Source organism: Ranitomeya imitator, chromosome 2 (genome assembly GCF_032444005.1).
Source record: "Ranitomeya imitator isolate aRanImi1 chromosome 2, aRanImi1.pri, whole genome shotgun sequence".
Taxonomy (NCBI): domain Eukaryota; kingdom Metazoa; phylum Chordata; class Amphibia; order Anura; family Dendrobatidae; genus Ranitomeya; species Ranitomeya imitator.
The window spans coordinates 243,498,392-243,515,296 of record NC_091283.1 but is presented as its reverse complement, the minus strand read 5'-3'; the positions used below and the strand labels follow the sequence as shown (position 1 = coordinate 243,515,296).

At 45.8% G+C, this 16,905-nt stretch overlaps 1 protein-coding gene across 1 annotated transcript in view; it reads right to left on the bottom strand.

Annotated features, from left to right (window-relative positions):
* Nucleotides 1–16,905, bottom strand: part of LOC138662868 (oocyte zinc finger protein XlCOF6-like) — a 52,755-nt gene that overhangs the window by 17,005 nt on the left and 18,845 nt on the right. Inside the window, exon 6 of the mRNA XM_069748854.1 lies at nucleotides 4,537–7,296. Within this exon, the coding sequence (XP_069604955.1) occupies nucleotides 5,861–7,296 (1,436 nt within the window). The 3' untranslated portion in view covers nucleotides 4,537–5,860. The remainder of the gene's footprint in view (nucleotides 1–4,536; nucleotides 7,297–16,905) is intronic.

Here is a 16,905-nt window from a genome sequence, read left to right as displayed (position 1 = left end):
TATCGTCGTTTCATAACTAATTTTTCTAGTGTTGTTAAGCCTTTGACGGATTTGACTAAGAAGGGTGCTGATGTTGCTGATTGGTCTCCTGCGGCTGTGGAGGCCTTTCAGGAACTTAAACGCCGGCTTTCTTCTGCTCCTGTGTTGCGTCAGCCAGATGTTTCGCTTCCTTTCCAGGTTGAGGTTGATGCTTCCGAGATTGGAGCGGGGGCGGTTTTGTCACAGAGAAGCTCCGATTGCTCGGTGATGAAGCCATGTGCGTTCTTTTCTAGAAAATTTTCGCCCGCTGAGCGGAATTATGATGTTGGTAATCGGGAACTTTTGGCCATGAAGTGGGCATTTGAGGAGTGGCGTCATTGGCTGGAGGGTGCTAGACATCGTGTGGTGGTCTTGACTGATCACAAAAATCTGATTTACCTTGAGTCTGCCAGGCGTCTGAATCCTAGACAGGCTCGTTGGTCACTGTTTTTCTCTCGTTTCAATTTTGTGGTTTCATACCTGCCAGGTTCAAAGAATGTGAAGGCGGATGCTCTTTCTAGGAGTTTTGTGCCTGACTCCCCTGGAAATTCTGAGCCCACTGGTATCCTTAGGGATGGGGTGATTTTGTCGGCTGTCTTCCCAGACTTGCGACGTGCTTTGCAGGAGTTTCAGGCGGGTAAACCTGATCGTTGTCCGCCTGAGAGACTGTTTGTTCCGGATAGTTGGACCAGTAGAGTCATCTCCGAGGTCCATTCTTCTGCGTTGGCAGGTCATCCTGGAATATTTGGTACTAGAGACTTGGTGGCCAGGTCTTTTTGGTGGCCTTCCTTGTCGAGGGATGTGCGTTCTTTTGTGCAGTCTTGTGAGGTTTGTGCTCGGGCTAAGCCTTGCTGTTCTCGAGCCAGTGGATTGTTGTCACCTTTGCCTATCCCGAAGAGGCCTTGGACGCACATTTCCATGGACTTTATTTCGGATCTCCCTGTCTCTCAAAAAATGTCCGTCATCTGGGTTGTGTGTGACCGCTTTTCTAAAATGGTTCATCTGGTACCCTTGCCTAAGTTACCTTCCTCCTCTGAGTTGGTCCCTCTGTTTTTCCAGAACGTGGTTCGTTTGCATGGGATTCCGGAGAACATCGTTTCTGACAGGGGATCCCAGTTTGTGTCTAGATTTTGGCGGACGTTCTGTGCTAAGATGGGCATTGATTTGTCCTTTTCGTCTGCATTCCACCCTCAGACGAATGGCCAGACGGAGCGAACTAATCAGACCTTGGAAACTTATTTGAGGTGTTTTGTTTCTGCTGATCAGGATGACTGGGTTACCTTTTTGCCGCTGGCCGAGTTTGCCCTTAATAATCGGGCTAGTTCTGCTACCTTGATTTCTCCTTTCTTTTGTAATTCGGGGTTTCATCCTCGTTTTTCCTCTGGTCAGGTGGAGCCTTCTGATTGTCCTGGAGTGGACATGGTGGTGGATAGGTTGCATCAGATTTGGAGTCATGTGGTGGACAATTTGAAGTTGTCCCAGGAGAAGGCTCAGCAGTTTGCTAATCGCCGTCGCCGCGTGGGTCCTCGACTTCGTGTTGGGGACTTGGTGTGGTTGTCTTCTCGTTTTGTTCCTATGAAGGTCTCTTCTCCTAAGTTCAAGCCTCGGTTCATCGGTCCCTATAGGATCTTGGAAATTCTTAACCCTGTGTCGTTTCATTTGGATCTCCCGGCATCGTTTGCTATTCATAATGTGTTCCATCGGTCGTTGTTGCGGAGGTATGAGGTACCTGTTGTTCCTTCGCTTGAGCCTCCTGCTCCGGTGCTGGTGGAGGGAGAATTGGAGTATGTTGTGGAGAAGATCTTGGATTCTCGTGTTTCCAGACGGAAACTCCAATATTTGGTCAAGTGGAAGGGTTATGGTCAGGAGGATAATTCTTGGGTGGTTGCCTCTGATGTTCATGCTGATGATTTGGTCCGCGCTTTTCATAGGGCTCATCCTGGTCGCCCTGGTGGTTCTCGTGAGGGTTCGGTGACCCCTCCTCAAGGGGGGGGTACTGTTGTGAGTTCTGTTTTTGGGCTCCCTCTGGTGGTTACTGATGGTACTGGGTGATTTGTGTTCTGCTGTCTCTGGTGTCCACCTGTTCTATCAGGATATGGGCGTTTCCTATTTAACCGGGCTTTCTTGTCATTTCCTGGCCGGCTATCAAGGTTATCAGAGTGTTTTGTTACCTCAGCTTCTGGCTTCAGTAATCTTCAGGACAAGCTAAGTTTTGATTTTTCTTGTTTCTCGTTTTGCTTTATTTTTGTCTTGTCCAGCTTGCAGATACGTGTTTCTTTGCTGCTGGTTGCTCTAGTGGGCTGTAATTGCTCCTCATGTTCCATGAGTTGGAACATGAGTTCAAGTAATTTCAGGATGGTTTTTTGAAGGGTTTTTTTGCTGACCGCGCAGTTTACTTTTGTATCCTCTGCTATCTAGTTTTAGCGGGCCTCATTTTGCTGAATCTGTTTTCATACTGCGTATGTGCCTTCCTCTCATTTCACCGTCATTATATGTGGGGGGCTGCTATTTCTGTGGGGTATTTCTCTGGAGGCAAGAGAGGTCTGTGTTTCTTCTAATAGGGGAAGTTAGATCTTCGGCTGGTGCGAGACGTCTAGGATCAACGTAGGCACGTTCCCCGGCTATTATTATTTGTGTGTTTAGGTTTAGGGTCGCGGTCAGCTCAGGTTCCATCACCCTAGAGCTCGTTTGTGCTTGTCCTTTTGTGATTCCCTGCCATTGGGATCATGACAGAGGAGATGGGAGAAGACCAATGTCCTTATTAAAAGCACTTGAAATTCTGTCCCTGGACTCAGTCTCTTTCACAGTCATCTCTCGGATCTGTCTGATTAATGGTGCATATGGTGACTGTGTTTGTCTGTTGTCAGTCTGAGTGAGTGCAGAAGAATGTAATGGAGGTGTTGAAGGTTTGGTGGATGATTTTGGCATGAGTCCATTTTCCCTTCCAAGCTTACCTGTTCCTTGTTTACCTGTCTCTGAGTCTGCTCTCAATAATTTTCTGCACTGCCATTTTAAGTGTCCAGGTATACCACAAAAATAACAATGGATATTGTTCCTTTGTGTAGTATTTTTACCTCTATGATCAATGTAATCTCTGTTCTTGGATGTTCCTGTGGGTCTAGGTTTCAGCTGACTTCTTTCTCATGAACTACAGCTATTTTAGTCAATAAAAACTGTTGCTTCTTGTAATTATGGCTGAGCACTAGCCAACTGCTCTGAGGCAGGATCTAAATATTTGAACTTTTTTACAAAAAAATCTGATCATGGACGTTGGCTCCGCATGAGGCCTAAGATCCATCACCATCCTAAAGGCCTGTTCAAATTTTACCAAAAATGCAAATGGGTCATCATTATTAGTTCGTACATTTTCCAGAACATCAATTGTAGGAGTGGCTTCGCCAGTTGTAAACAATATTGATTGTTCTTCAAAAAGAACCTGAAAACCCACCTCTTCCAACAAGCCTACAACCTGCAGCAACCACCAATCGACCAAACTGCTGCATGACCAGCTCTATCCTCATCTACTGTATTCTCACCCATCCCTTGTAGATTGTGAGCCTTCGCGGGCAGGGTCCTCACTCCTCCTGTACCAGTTATGACTTGTATTGTTTAAGATTATTGTACTTGTTTTTATTATGTATACCCCCCCTCACATGTAAAGCGCCATGGAATAAATGGCGCTATAACAATAAATAATAATAATAATCGTCTAAGTCTGTCTTCTTTTGTGCTATGCGTCAATTTATCATCATTTAATCTGGGTGTGGTCTATAACCTTTTTCCCATATGTGAGGGTAACCATACTTTGAATATCTTATATTTTTGTTCATCATCAAGATTGAACTTATCTGTGTTTGATTAAAAAATGTCCGCACTATAAAAGGCAGCCATCTTGTCATTGAAGTTTGGAATGTCTTTTACAATTTTCATTAACTGATCATGTATTTTCAGATTAATGCGTGCAGCTCTGTCATGGAATTTTTTCTGTTGGAGTTCATCTGCTTGTAAATCTACTAAAACAGCTGGATTTTGTGTGTCTGGTACAAATGATGCGGCGGCATTGTCTTCCTGTTTGTTTGATCGTGTAACAACAGAAGCCTTTTTTATCTTGGTGCAATTTGGACAATAATTCTGCTCGAGTATCAATTTGATCTTCCAATTGTTCAATATGTTCTGACAATATCAATTTGGACAATCGAAGTAAACCCCGTCAGACTCTTGTGTGTTACCTTGTGTGTCAGTATGACCAATGTCTTGTGTGATAGTACATGCTTTATGGATTTGTGTTTCAGTTTTCTCAAAAACTAAATTATTGTACACTCGGACCATGTGCATTCCATTTTGAAGCTTTCTCTGTAACTTGTTTTACTGAGAAAAACCTCTTATCAATTTTAAGATTCTCTGCTTCACATTGGCTATACAAACTAGACCATAATTGTGCATCTGTATGGCTATGAACAAACTTAAACTCTATATTACGTTTCTTAGAATAATCATGAATAAAATCCATTTTCTCACCTATGGAATGTCTTTTCCTCTATTGGATTGATCCAACCGTCAATGGATGGTCCTCTGTCTCTTTACTGAAATCCTCAGACCTCCGTCTGGATGGGACACATGTAGCTCTTTATGGTTGGGGACACAAATCTTCACTCCTCTGTAGGCTCTGTCTGATCCTTGTGACGTGAAATAGTGGAATTCCTGCACCTTGAACAACAGGTGTTTAGCAGAGCTCTCCGCCACCTGTGTGCAATCAAAAGGAATCCACCCAAAATAGCACAAAAATCAGATTTGGCTGGGCTCCCCAAAATTTTAGAAAAAATAACTTTCTTACTTTTTTTTTTAAACTAAGAGCACAGTGAGGATAGAAAGGAACACAATATTGAATTGTGTGGATAAAACAAATCTTGTGTAATGTTTATTCAAAAAGTAATTACAAAAATGAAGAAAAGTAAGTTCATAGCATCCAAAAATAAGTATTAGATTATAAAAGAGAAAACAAGCATTCAGTGGTTCTTACATATGGTCTTGAAGTTGATGTGGTCCGGGTTGGAGGTTCTTAAAGTATGAGAGATCTCCTGAACAAGAGTTAGGTCAGCTTATATACTATTTTGACCCATAGACTTACATTGGTTTCTATTTTTCCTGTCTCATAACAACATAAGATGATCTGCCGCTATGTTCATAGCCTCTACCATTTTAGAAGAACACTAGTAACTTGCGGAATATGCATATTAGTTATTTGTACATTACCTCATTTTGAAATGCTTAAGCATATAGCCTGTGACCTTTATGAACCATTTACTATCTCCAAATAGCCACATATTGACAGTTCTGACAAAAGCCCTATAGTTCTGACAAACAGAACTGACGTATCGGCCAAAATCCTCAGAATAACTCAGTCCCTCAATATACAGAGTATCTATTTGCTAGTTAGAACCTGCATATGTTAAGTAATCTATATTTTTTATTATTGAATTACTAATATTTTACAGTGTCTTATCCTCCTTCTGGAGTGTGTCAATGACTGCCTTCTAGACATCTGTCCAGTGAGCAGTCTTCCTCATGATTGTGGAGCCTACTGAAACAGACTAAGGGACCTTTTTTGAATGTTTAGGAAGCCACTGCAGGTGTTTTTATTCTAATTTACGGACATAATGACTTTTGGGTTTTCATTGGCTATAGGATATAGTCATCAACAGAAATAAACGCTTGAGATATATTAGTCATTACAGAGTGATCTAAGAGTTTAATTTTTTGCATTGAAGAACTGAAATAAATTAACTTTTTGATAATATTCTAATTTATTTAGAAGCACTTGTATGTGACTATGTAAAAACAATTAAGAACTTAAATAAAGCTTCTGCCCTGTGTGAATTCTTTGGTGGATAGAAAGAGATGGTTTCTTCACAAAACATTTCTCACATTCTGAACAGGAAAAAGGCTTCTCCCCTGTGTGGGTTTTCTGGTGGCTAACAAGATTCGATTTCTGGTTAAAACATTTCCCACATTCTGAACAGGAAAAAGGCTTCTCCCCTGTGTGGGTTTTCTGGTGGCTAACAAGATTAGTTTTGTGGTTAAAACATTTCCCACATTCGGGACAGGAAAAAGGCTTCTCCCCAGTGTGGGTTTTCTGGTGGCTAACAAGATTCGCTTTCTGGTTAAAACATTTCCCACATTCTGAACATGAAAAAGGCTTCTCCCCTGTGTGGGTTTTCTGGTGGATAACAAGATTTGCTTTCCTGGTAAAACATTTCCCACATTCTGAACAGGAAAAAGGCTTCTCCCCTGTGTGGGTTTTCTGGTGCCTAACAAGAATCGCTTGCTGGTTAAAACATTTTCCACATTCTGAACATGAAAAAGGCTTCTTCCCTGTGTGCCTTTTCTGGTGGATAACAAGATTTTCTTTCCTGGTAAAACATTTCCCACATTCTGAACAGGAAAAAGGCTTCTCCCCTGTGTGGGTTTTCTGGTGCCTAACAAGAATCGTTTTCTGGTTAAAACATTTCCCACATTCTGAACATGAAAAAGGCGCTTCCCCTGTGTGAGATCTATGATGTTTGATAAGACCTGATTTATCTAGAAAACATTTCCCACATTCTGAACAGGAAAAAGGCTTCTCTCCTGTGTGAGATCTATGATGTTTGATAAGACCTGATTTATCTAGAAAACATTTCCCACATTCTGAACAGGAAAAAGGCTTCTCCCCTGTGTGGGTTTTCTGGTGCATAACAAGATGCTCTTTCTGGTTAAAACATTTCCCACATTCTGAACATGAAAAAGGCTTCTCCCCTGTGTGAGATCTATGATGTTTGATAAGACCTGATTTATCTAGAAAACATTTCCCACATTCTGAACAGGAAAAAGGCTTCTCTCCTGTGTGAGATCTATGATGCCTGACAAGAAATGATTTATCTAGAAAACATTTCCCACATTCTGAACAGGAAAAAGGCTTCTCTCCTGTGTGCGTTCTTTGGTGGGTAACAAGCTGCGCTTTCCGAATAAAACATTTCCCACATTCTGAACAGGAAAAAGGCTTCTCCCCTGTGTGGGTTTTCTGGTGGCTAATTTTGTGACTTTGATTTTCCTTAGTAGTCGGTAATGAATCAGAAGACAGGACTTGTTCCAAATGATCAGATGACAGATCTTTGCTGTGAAGGGATGATGGTATATTTGGAGTAATGGCATTCAATTCAATTGTATCCTGTGGGTTCTCAAGATTATCTGATTTAAACATTGAAGATGTCAGCTGTCCTGCTGATTTCCTGCTATGGTCATCTGCCAAGAATAAAACCAATTATTTTAGAATAAAATATCCTTGAATTCTATATTCTTGAACATTTCTACTTAAACGGTCTGTAAAAATGGCAAGTTATGCAAAATTATTGAATTATTCACAAAGACAATGACAGTTTACTAGACTGTGCTCAAAACCACATTAAGCATCCATGCTTTTAGCATTACTATAGTGAGAAGAAACCACTTATTTTACGGCATGTGTATCTCCTGAAGCACAATCTGGGTACTCTGTGTTGGGTAATAACTTGGGATATTTGCAATTTTCACTTCCCAACATCTGGAAACTGCAGTGCAGTAAAAATAGTCACTATTTCTATAGATTAATTTATTGAGGGTTATCATTTACAAAATGGAGTCACTTTATAGGGATTTCATCAGATCTGGTTTTCTGCAATTTTGTCATATTAGAGATTCTGCAAATGGTGTTCCCCATCTCCTCTGCGATCTGCTCCTGCAATGTCTGCTTCGGACACCAGACGCGGCTTACTAATTCTGCAGGCGATGCTAGTAACAGAGGTGGGGTTGGAACCAGAAGCTCTTAGCGGTGCAGGCTCTTACCAGCCACTAAGATTAGGGTGCCTGGTATCTGTAGTACCATCCAGTCTGGCAGTATAGGTGTGTGTGTATTCAGCTGCAGTAATCTCTTCCCTGTTTTAGCCAATTGGAAAGCACCAAACATTTTTTTATCAGATAAATTTGTATTAACGATAACAAGATTTGTAACAGATAACATGTTCATTCATACTCATTTTATGTTTTACAGTAAATTAACCCCCCCGATGGAGACGATATCAGGAGCAAACAATTTGTCCATAGTTGACAATATCAAACAGAGTTCCAGTTTACCATAAGTTGTATTCTATAATACTATATACTGGTATAACATTAATCCTATCCAACCACGGCTGCCATAATTTATGGAAGAAATCTAGCTCGTCCCTCCTGGTGTAAATGCTTTTCTCAAGCTCAGTTATGTGGATCGTTTGAGCAATGAATTCGCGTCTGGACAGAGGCTCCTCTCTAACCCAATATTTTGCAATCAGTTTACTTGCAGCAAACGATAATCTTGCAATTACAATTTTAGTCGTATTGTCAGTTAATATTTCCTCCACATACCCTAATATACATATCAACGGATCCCTAGGCATAACGCACCCATACACCACTCCAATGCAGTTCAACACTACAATCCAATAGGAGGACAATCTGGGACAATGCCAAAGCATATGCAATATGTCTGTCTGAGATTGCCAACACCTTGGACAATCAGAGTTGGACTTCAAAAGCACCACACCTTACTACAGCTTGAAGCATATTGCCGGAATCTGCCAGATACAGCCTTGATCTCCTCTAGTTCAGTCCTCTGTGCTCAGCTCCTGGCTTGTGTATTTGTTTCCTGTTGTGACCCCAGCCTGTTTACTGACTACTCTTATGTCTCCTGAGTTTGGATTTTCACTGGCCTCTTGGTTCTGACACGGTTATCTGTCTATTCTTCTTCCCATCTTACTCCACAGAGCAGCAGGTAACACTGGGCTTCAAGCCTAGGGGTCTCTGTGTAAGTCCAAATCTGTCATGAACCCCACAGAGATTCCTGACCGCTGCCACCAATATGTCACGGATTCACACCGTGACCGTCACCCCTACGTCACGGATCGGGGTGACTTTAGGCCAACAGATGGCTATCACATGTGCAGGGGGCTTATCTTAGCTATCCCTCCACTGCTACAATGCAATGAACAAAAAAAAACACACACAAGGCTATTGACCTCTTAGTTTACAGCAGGGGCTTATTTTAGGTATCCCACTGCTCTTCAATATACCACGATCTGCAGGGATTTATGTGTATGCCGCTTACAGTTCCACTTAAACCTTGCAGCTCTCTGGCGCCCCCCTCTCTGTCAGGTCAGATTAGGTACTGCACCTAGGGTGATTAGTCGCCAGAAAGGCTGCCTGCTATGTACTAGCTATTGGGCACGCTGCAGCGACGTGATAAACTACTCCCGCTCAGGCAGGAACAATAATTATCAACGCCGCAGTCGCTACATTGACACCCAAACTTCAAATAGTAGACACGTCACTCCTCTTACGCTTCGGTGCCCGAAACAAGGGTTACCAAACCCATATAATATAATGAGAAAATATGTAACGGCACTCAAAATGTATATGCTTGAAAAAAAATTCTTTTATTGAAGATGCAAAATCCAGAATATCACTAACGTTTCGGTCATAACATTGACCTTCGTCAGACTGGAGTACATAAAACAAAAAATAAAGCAAACAATGACCATACAATAATATAAACAGAGTCCATAGAACAAAGTATAAACAAAAAAATGGAGTTTTTTAACACTTCGGACAAAAGAGCAAAGAAAAAAAGAAAAAATTATTTTATATAATATTTATCAAATGTGACGTATAGTAGGTGACAGACTGCAAAATTGTCATATGTAACATAATAAAGAAAAACCACAACTCATACAGGCTTAAACTACGGGTTTGAATCCAACTATCTATAATATAACGCTGGGAGCGTCACTCTGTCCGAAGCCTTTATAGACTGCGCTTCCAGCGCTGCGTGCGGCTCCGTCTCCCGGCTCCTCTGCTGTGACAGTTCAGAGGGCGCGATGACGCGCTTAATGCGCGCCGGCGCCGCCCTCTGACTTACCAGTCACAGGCAGAGGAGCCGGAGTGTGTCTTCAAGAAAATGCTGGAAGCCTGCCAGAAACTTATAACCTGCAGCCTGTGACATCACAGAAAGGGCTGAGTTAAGATCGCCCTCCTCTTTCTTCAGTCTTGGTAACTCTAACACAAGTTACTCTAATGGCTGTATCTCCGCTACAGAACATGTCATAATCATAACAAACACAGCATTCATATCGTATTAACGTGGGCATTCTAATGAGATTATATATGTCCTATTTGTGATGCATAATTACAGAGAAATCCAAACTTTTTTACCTGATGGAGTTAGAAGCTCATGTTTACAGCGGTTGACAGATCCACCGAGGGAGTTTCCAAATATGTATTTATTATTCTCCTATCTTAAACCGTTTGCCTAATATTTTACAATAACAGAACAAAGGACCCTCATGGATTCTAGAGTCTTCTAATCCAGTTCTAGCTGGCAAAGCTTTCCAATGCAGCTATGCCGGTCGTAAATTCCTCTCTTCAATAAAACTCCCCCACATACATTGGCAAGGCAAGGTGTTGCCTGAGTGAAAGGGAAGGGGTTTTTTTTAGCCCACATCCTGGGCTGACAAGAGAAACTAAACTTATATGATATTTCATACAATATCGTGACACCTCCCCCTTTTGGTGTGCGCTACGGAGGCAGAACCCCACGGTATGCCTCCAAGCGCACCTCAGTAGGTTCACCCTGGGGGGACAGTCCATCTGCATTTCCATGTTCCCTGCCCATTTTGTGTTCAATGGTGAAGTCAAGCTGCTGCAGGGCAAGGCTCCAGCGTAGCAACCTGCCGTTGGTTCCACACATGGCGTTTAGCCAGCGCAGAGGGTTGTGGTCGGTCACCACGGTGAAGGTGCGACCGTACAAGTAGGGCTGCAAGCGCTGCAGGGCCCAGACTATGGCCAGGCACTCCTTCTCAATGGTGGAGTTGGCTACTTCCCTCGGCAAAAGTTTCCGGCTCAGGTATAACACGGGGTGCTCTTGGTCCTCCGAGTCAACCTGGCTGAGCATAGCACCAAGGCCAAAGGCTGGCGTCAGTCTGTACCAAGAAAGGTCGACTGCTTTCAACACAGGGGCGTTGCACAGTGCGGTTTTCAACGCCTGGAAGGCCCCCTCACAGCCATCTGTCCAGTTGACGATGTGGGGTAGCTTCTTCCTGGTGAAGTCCGTCAAAGGTTTTGCTAGGCTACTATAGTGCTGTACGAAGTGCCTATAGTACCCTGCAGTGCCCAGGAAAAACATCACCTGTTTCTTGGTCGCAGGAGTGGGCCAGTTCACGATCGCGCCCACTTTCTCAGGCTCTGGGTTTAGGGTGCCTCCGCCTACCCGGTGACCCAGGTAGTGGACCTCCCTCATGCCCATCTGGCGCTTTCCGGGCTTGATAGTCAGTCCTGCTTGGTGAATTCGCCTGAGCACCTCCTCGAGATGCTGCAGGTGTTCCTCCCAGGAGGGACTGAAAATGGCAATGTCATCCAAGTACGCCACTGCGTACTTCTCCAGTCCCTGAAGCAGGAGGTTGACCATCCGCTGGAAAGTGGCAGGGGCATTCTTCATGCCGAATGGCATGACCGTGGACTCGTACAGTCCAAAGGGTGTGATAAAGGCGGACTTCTCCTGCGCCTTGGGGCTCAGGGGAATCTGCCAGTATCCTTGACTCAGATCCATTATTGTCAGGTATTTTGCATCAGCTAACTTCTCAAGCAGCTCCTCGATGCGCGGCATTGGGTGCGCGTCAGAGGTTGTAATGGCGTTGAGCCCCCTGTAGTCCACGCAGAACCGGGTGGTCCAGTCCTTCTTTGGCACGAGAACTACAGGTGAGGCCCACGCGCTCTTTGACCGTCGAATCACTCCCAGCTGTAACATCTCATCGATCTCCTGGCGCATAATCTGCTGCACCTGGTCAGAGATTCGATAGGGTGTTCGCCGTAGTGGGGCGTGATTCCCGGTGTCCACCTCGTGGACTGCTAACTCAGTCATCCCAGGTCGGTTGGAGAACACGACCCAGAAGGGTTCCAGTGTGGTTTGCAACTGCAACCGATGTGGTTCAGCTAGCAAGGCGCTTACCTCCACGTCCTCAATGGACCCACGGGCCTTGGCTTGGGCCAGCATGTCCAGGAGGGTGTCTTCCTCCCCGTCTTCGGGTAAGCTGCAGACCGGTTGGACGAAAGGTTCACATTCGTGATGAGCCTTCATGATGTTGACGTGAAAGGCCTTTCGCCTACCCTGAGCATGGTCAAGCGTGACCACGTAGGTGACCGGGGTGAGCTGTTGGTGTACGACGTACGGGCCCTCCCAGGCTGCCTGAAGCTTATCCGTTGGTACGGGGATCAGCACCCACACCTTTTGACCCACGTGATAAGTCCGCTCCTGGGTGATCTGGTCGTGCCAGTGCTACTGATCAGCCTGAGCCTGCGTCATGTTGTCATGCACCAACAGCGTCGAGGTCTGCATCTTGTCACGGAAGCGCATGACATACTCCACTATGGACACTTCAGAAGGGTTCGGCTCCTCTTCCCAGGATTCTCTTACCAACCCAAAGGGGTCCCCGGACTCGCCTTCCGTACAGGAGCTCGAAGGGGGAGAACCCCGTCGAGGCCTGCGGAACCTCTCTGTAAGCGAATAGCAGGTGTTGGAGGTACTGCTCCCAGTCATGCCCTTGTGTCTCAACCAGCATGTGTAGCATCTGTTTGAGGGTACCATTGAAGCGTTCACACAAGCCATTGGTCTGTGGGTGATACGCACTCGATACCAGGTGCTTCACCTGCATTCTCTTACAGAGAGCCTCCATTAGGCGAGACATGAATTGGGTCCCTTGATCAGTGAGCATCTCCCTGGGAAATCCTACACGAGCAAAGATAGCCAACATTGCATCTGCCACCTTATCTGCCCTAGTTGACGACAGAGCTACTGCCTCTGGGTACCAGGTAGCGTAGTCTACCACAGTAAGGATGTATCGCTTTCCAGAGCTGCTGGGGACGGCCAGCGGGCCCACAATGTCCACCGCGATCCTCTGGAAAGGCTCCTCTATCACTGGCAAAGGGATCAGGGGAGCCTTAAGAGCAGGCCCTGCCTTCCCCACTCTTTGACAGGTGACACAGGAGCGGCAGTAGTTTGACACATCTGTCCCCATCTTAGGCCAATAGAAGTCTTGAGACAGCCGGGCCTTTGTTTTGCTGATCCCCAAGTGTCCAGCTAGCGGGATCTCATGGGCAATCCGTAACAACTCACCCCAGAATTGCTGCGGGACGACCAGCTGTCTTTCCCTCAACCACTCCTTTTGCGATTTTCCGGGTACTGTCTCCCGGTACAACCTTCCTTGTTCCCAGAACACCTTCTCCTTATCAGTCTCAGAGGTGCGCGTCTCGGCGAGTTGTCTCAAACTCTCTAGGCTCACATCAGTATGCAGAGCGGCCTGAAACTCCTGGCTAGGGGAAGCCAGAAGCGATGTCAGGGTCCCTTCCCCACGGGAACCCTCTTGGACCTGTTCTGGGTCCACCTCTGGTTCAGTCACACTGATGACTGAGGAGGGTCCGGAAGGCAGATAGTTATCTGCGTTCCAGGCACTCTGACGGCGGGTGACAGCAGCTACGTAGGCTGTCTCCCAGGGGATTTCTACAGACCCATCAGCCGACGCTGCTATGGGCTCTACCTCCCCATCCACCCCCATTACCTCAGGAGCATTGCTACTTATGGGCCAGTTACCTTCCACGGTGGCACTGGTCAATTGCATGGCATCACCTTCCTCACGGTTCCCATGTATCTCCCCATTTCCTGTAGCACCGACACTTGTCCCTGCTAGGGGTTCCCCAGCCGTTTCACTCCGCAGAGCGACGTGGCTGAGCACTCCTGTACCTATGGACACATTAACCTTCACAGAAAAATCATTATCAGGTTCAGTTGGCACAGGTACAACATTTTCACCATCAATCCTAGGCAAAAAAAATGGTTATCACAGGCATCATTACTGGATAAAGCATGGTCAGGTAACACATGCGATTTCCCATCATCATCAGGGTTAACGTTACCCTTATTAGCAGATTGGGGAGGGGTGTCAGGGACGTAGTATGCAACCATCCTCCCCAAATCAGTCCCCAACAAAACATCAGTGGGCAAATTATCACAGCCCCACTTCCTTCACCCCGCTCCCAGCAGCCCAATCAATATAAACCCGGGCCATCGGTAAGGGACAACTGATGCCCCCAATCCCCCCAAGAGAACTGCTGCATTAGTCCCTGGGGCCTTGGATGAGGGGTTCTTCTGCTTGTCTGGACAGTAGGCACTGATATGACCAGGCCGCTTGCAGACGTAACACTGGCGAGGTTCGGTGGTAGGTCTGTTGCTGTTGGCTACGTGGACAGGACCTCTGGTGTGTTGGCTGGCAGGGGTACTGGCGTTGGATGCCGGCTTACCCCCTCTCCAGCTGGTGGTGACTGGCTTCCGCACTTCTGATCTACGGTTGGCCTCATAGGCATCGGCAATCTGCGCTGCTTTCGTCACGTCTTTGGGCTCTCTGTCCATCACGAACTGTCGCACCTCAGCTGGGCAAAGATGGAAGAACTGGTCTTTGATCATCAGGTCTCGCAGCTGTGCAAAGGTGGTCACTGACAGTCCTTGGGTCCACTGGTCAAAGTGGGTCCCCAGTCCATGCACCACATCACTGTAACTGTCGTGTGGGCCACGTTGGAGGGTCCGGAACTTTCTATGGTACACCTTGGGTGTAAGCTGGTACTTGGCTATCAGAGCCTGCTTGATGGCCTCATAGTCACCATCTTGTTCTTGAGGGAGGGCAGCAAACGCCTCCAGAGCTTTGCCTCTCAGCCCTGGTGTCAGGTATCGTGCCCATTCTTGTGTAGGCAGCTGGTACTGTCTGCAGGCTTTCTCAAAGGCCCGCAGAAAAGTGTCCAAGTCCCCGTCCTTTTCCATAACAGGGAAGTGATCGGGCCGGGGCTTCGGTGTCTGAGCGCTGCTTGGCTCACGGCTGGACTGGAACAACCCCTGCATTTGCAGTCGGGCCATCTGCAGCTGGTACTCCCGCTCCGCTTGGCCCTTTCGCTCGGCTCGCTGGACCTGGGCCTCTCGCTCGGCTCGCTCCTGGTATTGCTGGATCAGCTGCCGATGTCCCTCATGGTCGTCAGTGGGGAATTCTTTCAAGGCCGCCTGCAGGTGGGGGTCCAACTCACCCGGATTGCTAACAGAGCCAGCATTCAGTGGTTGGACCTCTGCTGCAGCACCATGTTCGCTTGTGCTGGCTTCTGCGGCCACTGGGCTCTGAGAGTGGTCTAGAGCAGCTTCCCATTGCACCAGAACTGCGACCAGTTGGCTTTTGTTTTTGCCTGCATAGTCAATGTGCTGTGACTTGCATAGGGCAATAAGGGTGTCTCTGGTCTGCTGCTCATAAAAGGTTTCTCCCAGCACAACCATGGTTGCCAAATAAAAGATAGGACAGAAAAATGAAGAGAAAGGGAAGGGATAATTACCAGTACACACAATTGTCTCAGGACTAATAAACACTGAGTTCGTTCTCCAAACTTATTTGCGCAGTCCTCGCAAGAACTTTCTACAAGTTTTTAGTGAGAGGAATGATTGCTCAAACCAAATCACTAATGCTCTAATATCCCACCGCCTTGCCACCACTTTGTCATGAACCCCACAGAGATTCCTGACCGCTGCCACCAATATGTCACGGATTTACACCGTGACCGTCACCCCTACGTCACGGATCGGGGTGACTTTAGGCCAACAGACGGCTATCACATGTGCAGGGGGCTTATCTTAGCTATCCCTCCACTGCTACAATGCGATGAACAAAAAAAACACACACAAGGCTATTGACCTCTTAGGTTTACAGCAGGGGCTTATTTTAGGTATCCCACTGCTCTTCAATATACCACGAACTGCAGGGATTTATGTGTATCCCGCTTACAGTTCCACTTAAACCTTGCAGCTCTCTGGCGCCCCCCTCTCTGTCAGGTCAGATTAGGTACTGCACCTAGGGTGATTAGTCGTCAGAAAGGCTGCCTGCTATGTACTGGCTATTGGGCATGATGCAGCGACGCGATAAACTACTCCCGCTCAGGCAGGAACAATAATTATCAACGCCGCAGTCGCTACATTGACACCCAAAGGCCTGCACACGGTATTGCTGCCACCAGCTTCGATTAAACGGGTCCGAAGCTAACCCAAAACAGTAGCGTAATTCCCTTCAGGAGACAGGGGTACGTTTTAGAACAGGAAGAACGAACTAGTATTAAATATTATACTCCGTAAAGTTTAGGCAGTGTTTATAGAAAAATATTACAAGGATGTTACAAAAGGAGACAATTGCAAAAATGTACAAGGTAATTATAAAAAAAAACAGGGAATAACATGAGAAATCAACACTTACATGTGTTCAGAGCATTGCAGGCAACCAGGCTAGTGGAGTTCCCATGTGTCGAGTGCATTAGGACTTGCAGTCAGGGCTCTTCAGGTAAAAAACAGACTGCTGGAAGCCTGCCAGAAACTTATAACCTGCAGCCTGTGACATCACAGAAAGGGCTGAGTTAAGATCGCCCTCCTCTTTCTTCAGTCTTGGTAACTCTAACACAAGTTACTCTAATGGCTGTATCTCCACTACAGAACATGTCATAATCATAACAAACACAGCATTCATATCGTATTAACGTGGGCATTCTAATGAGATCAAATATGTCCTATTTGTGATGCATAATTACAGAGAAATCCAAACTTTTTTTACCTGATGGAGTTAGAAGCTCATGTTTACAGCGGTTGACAGATCCACCGAGGGAGATTCCAAATATGCATATACACGCAGGTTATATATACAGGTATGCACATACCTGTATATATAACCTGCATATATATACATATTTATTTGTTTTGTATTCATTTTTTGACAAACT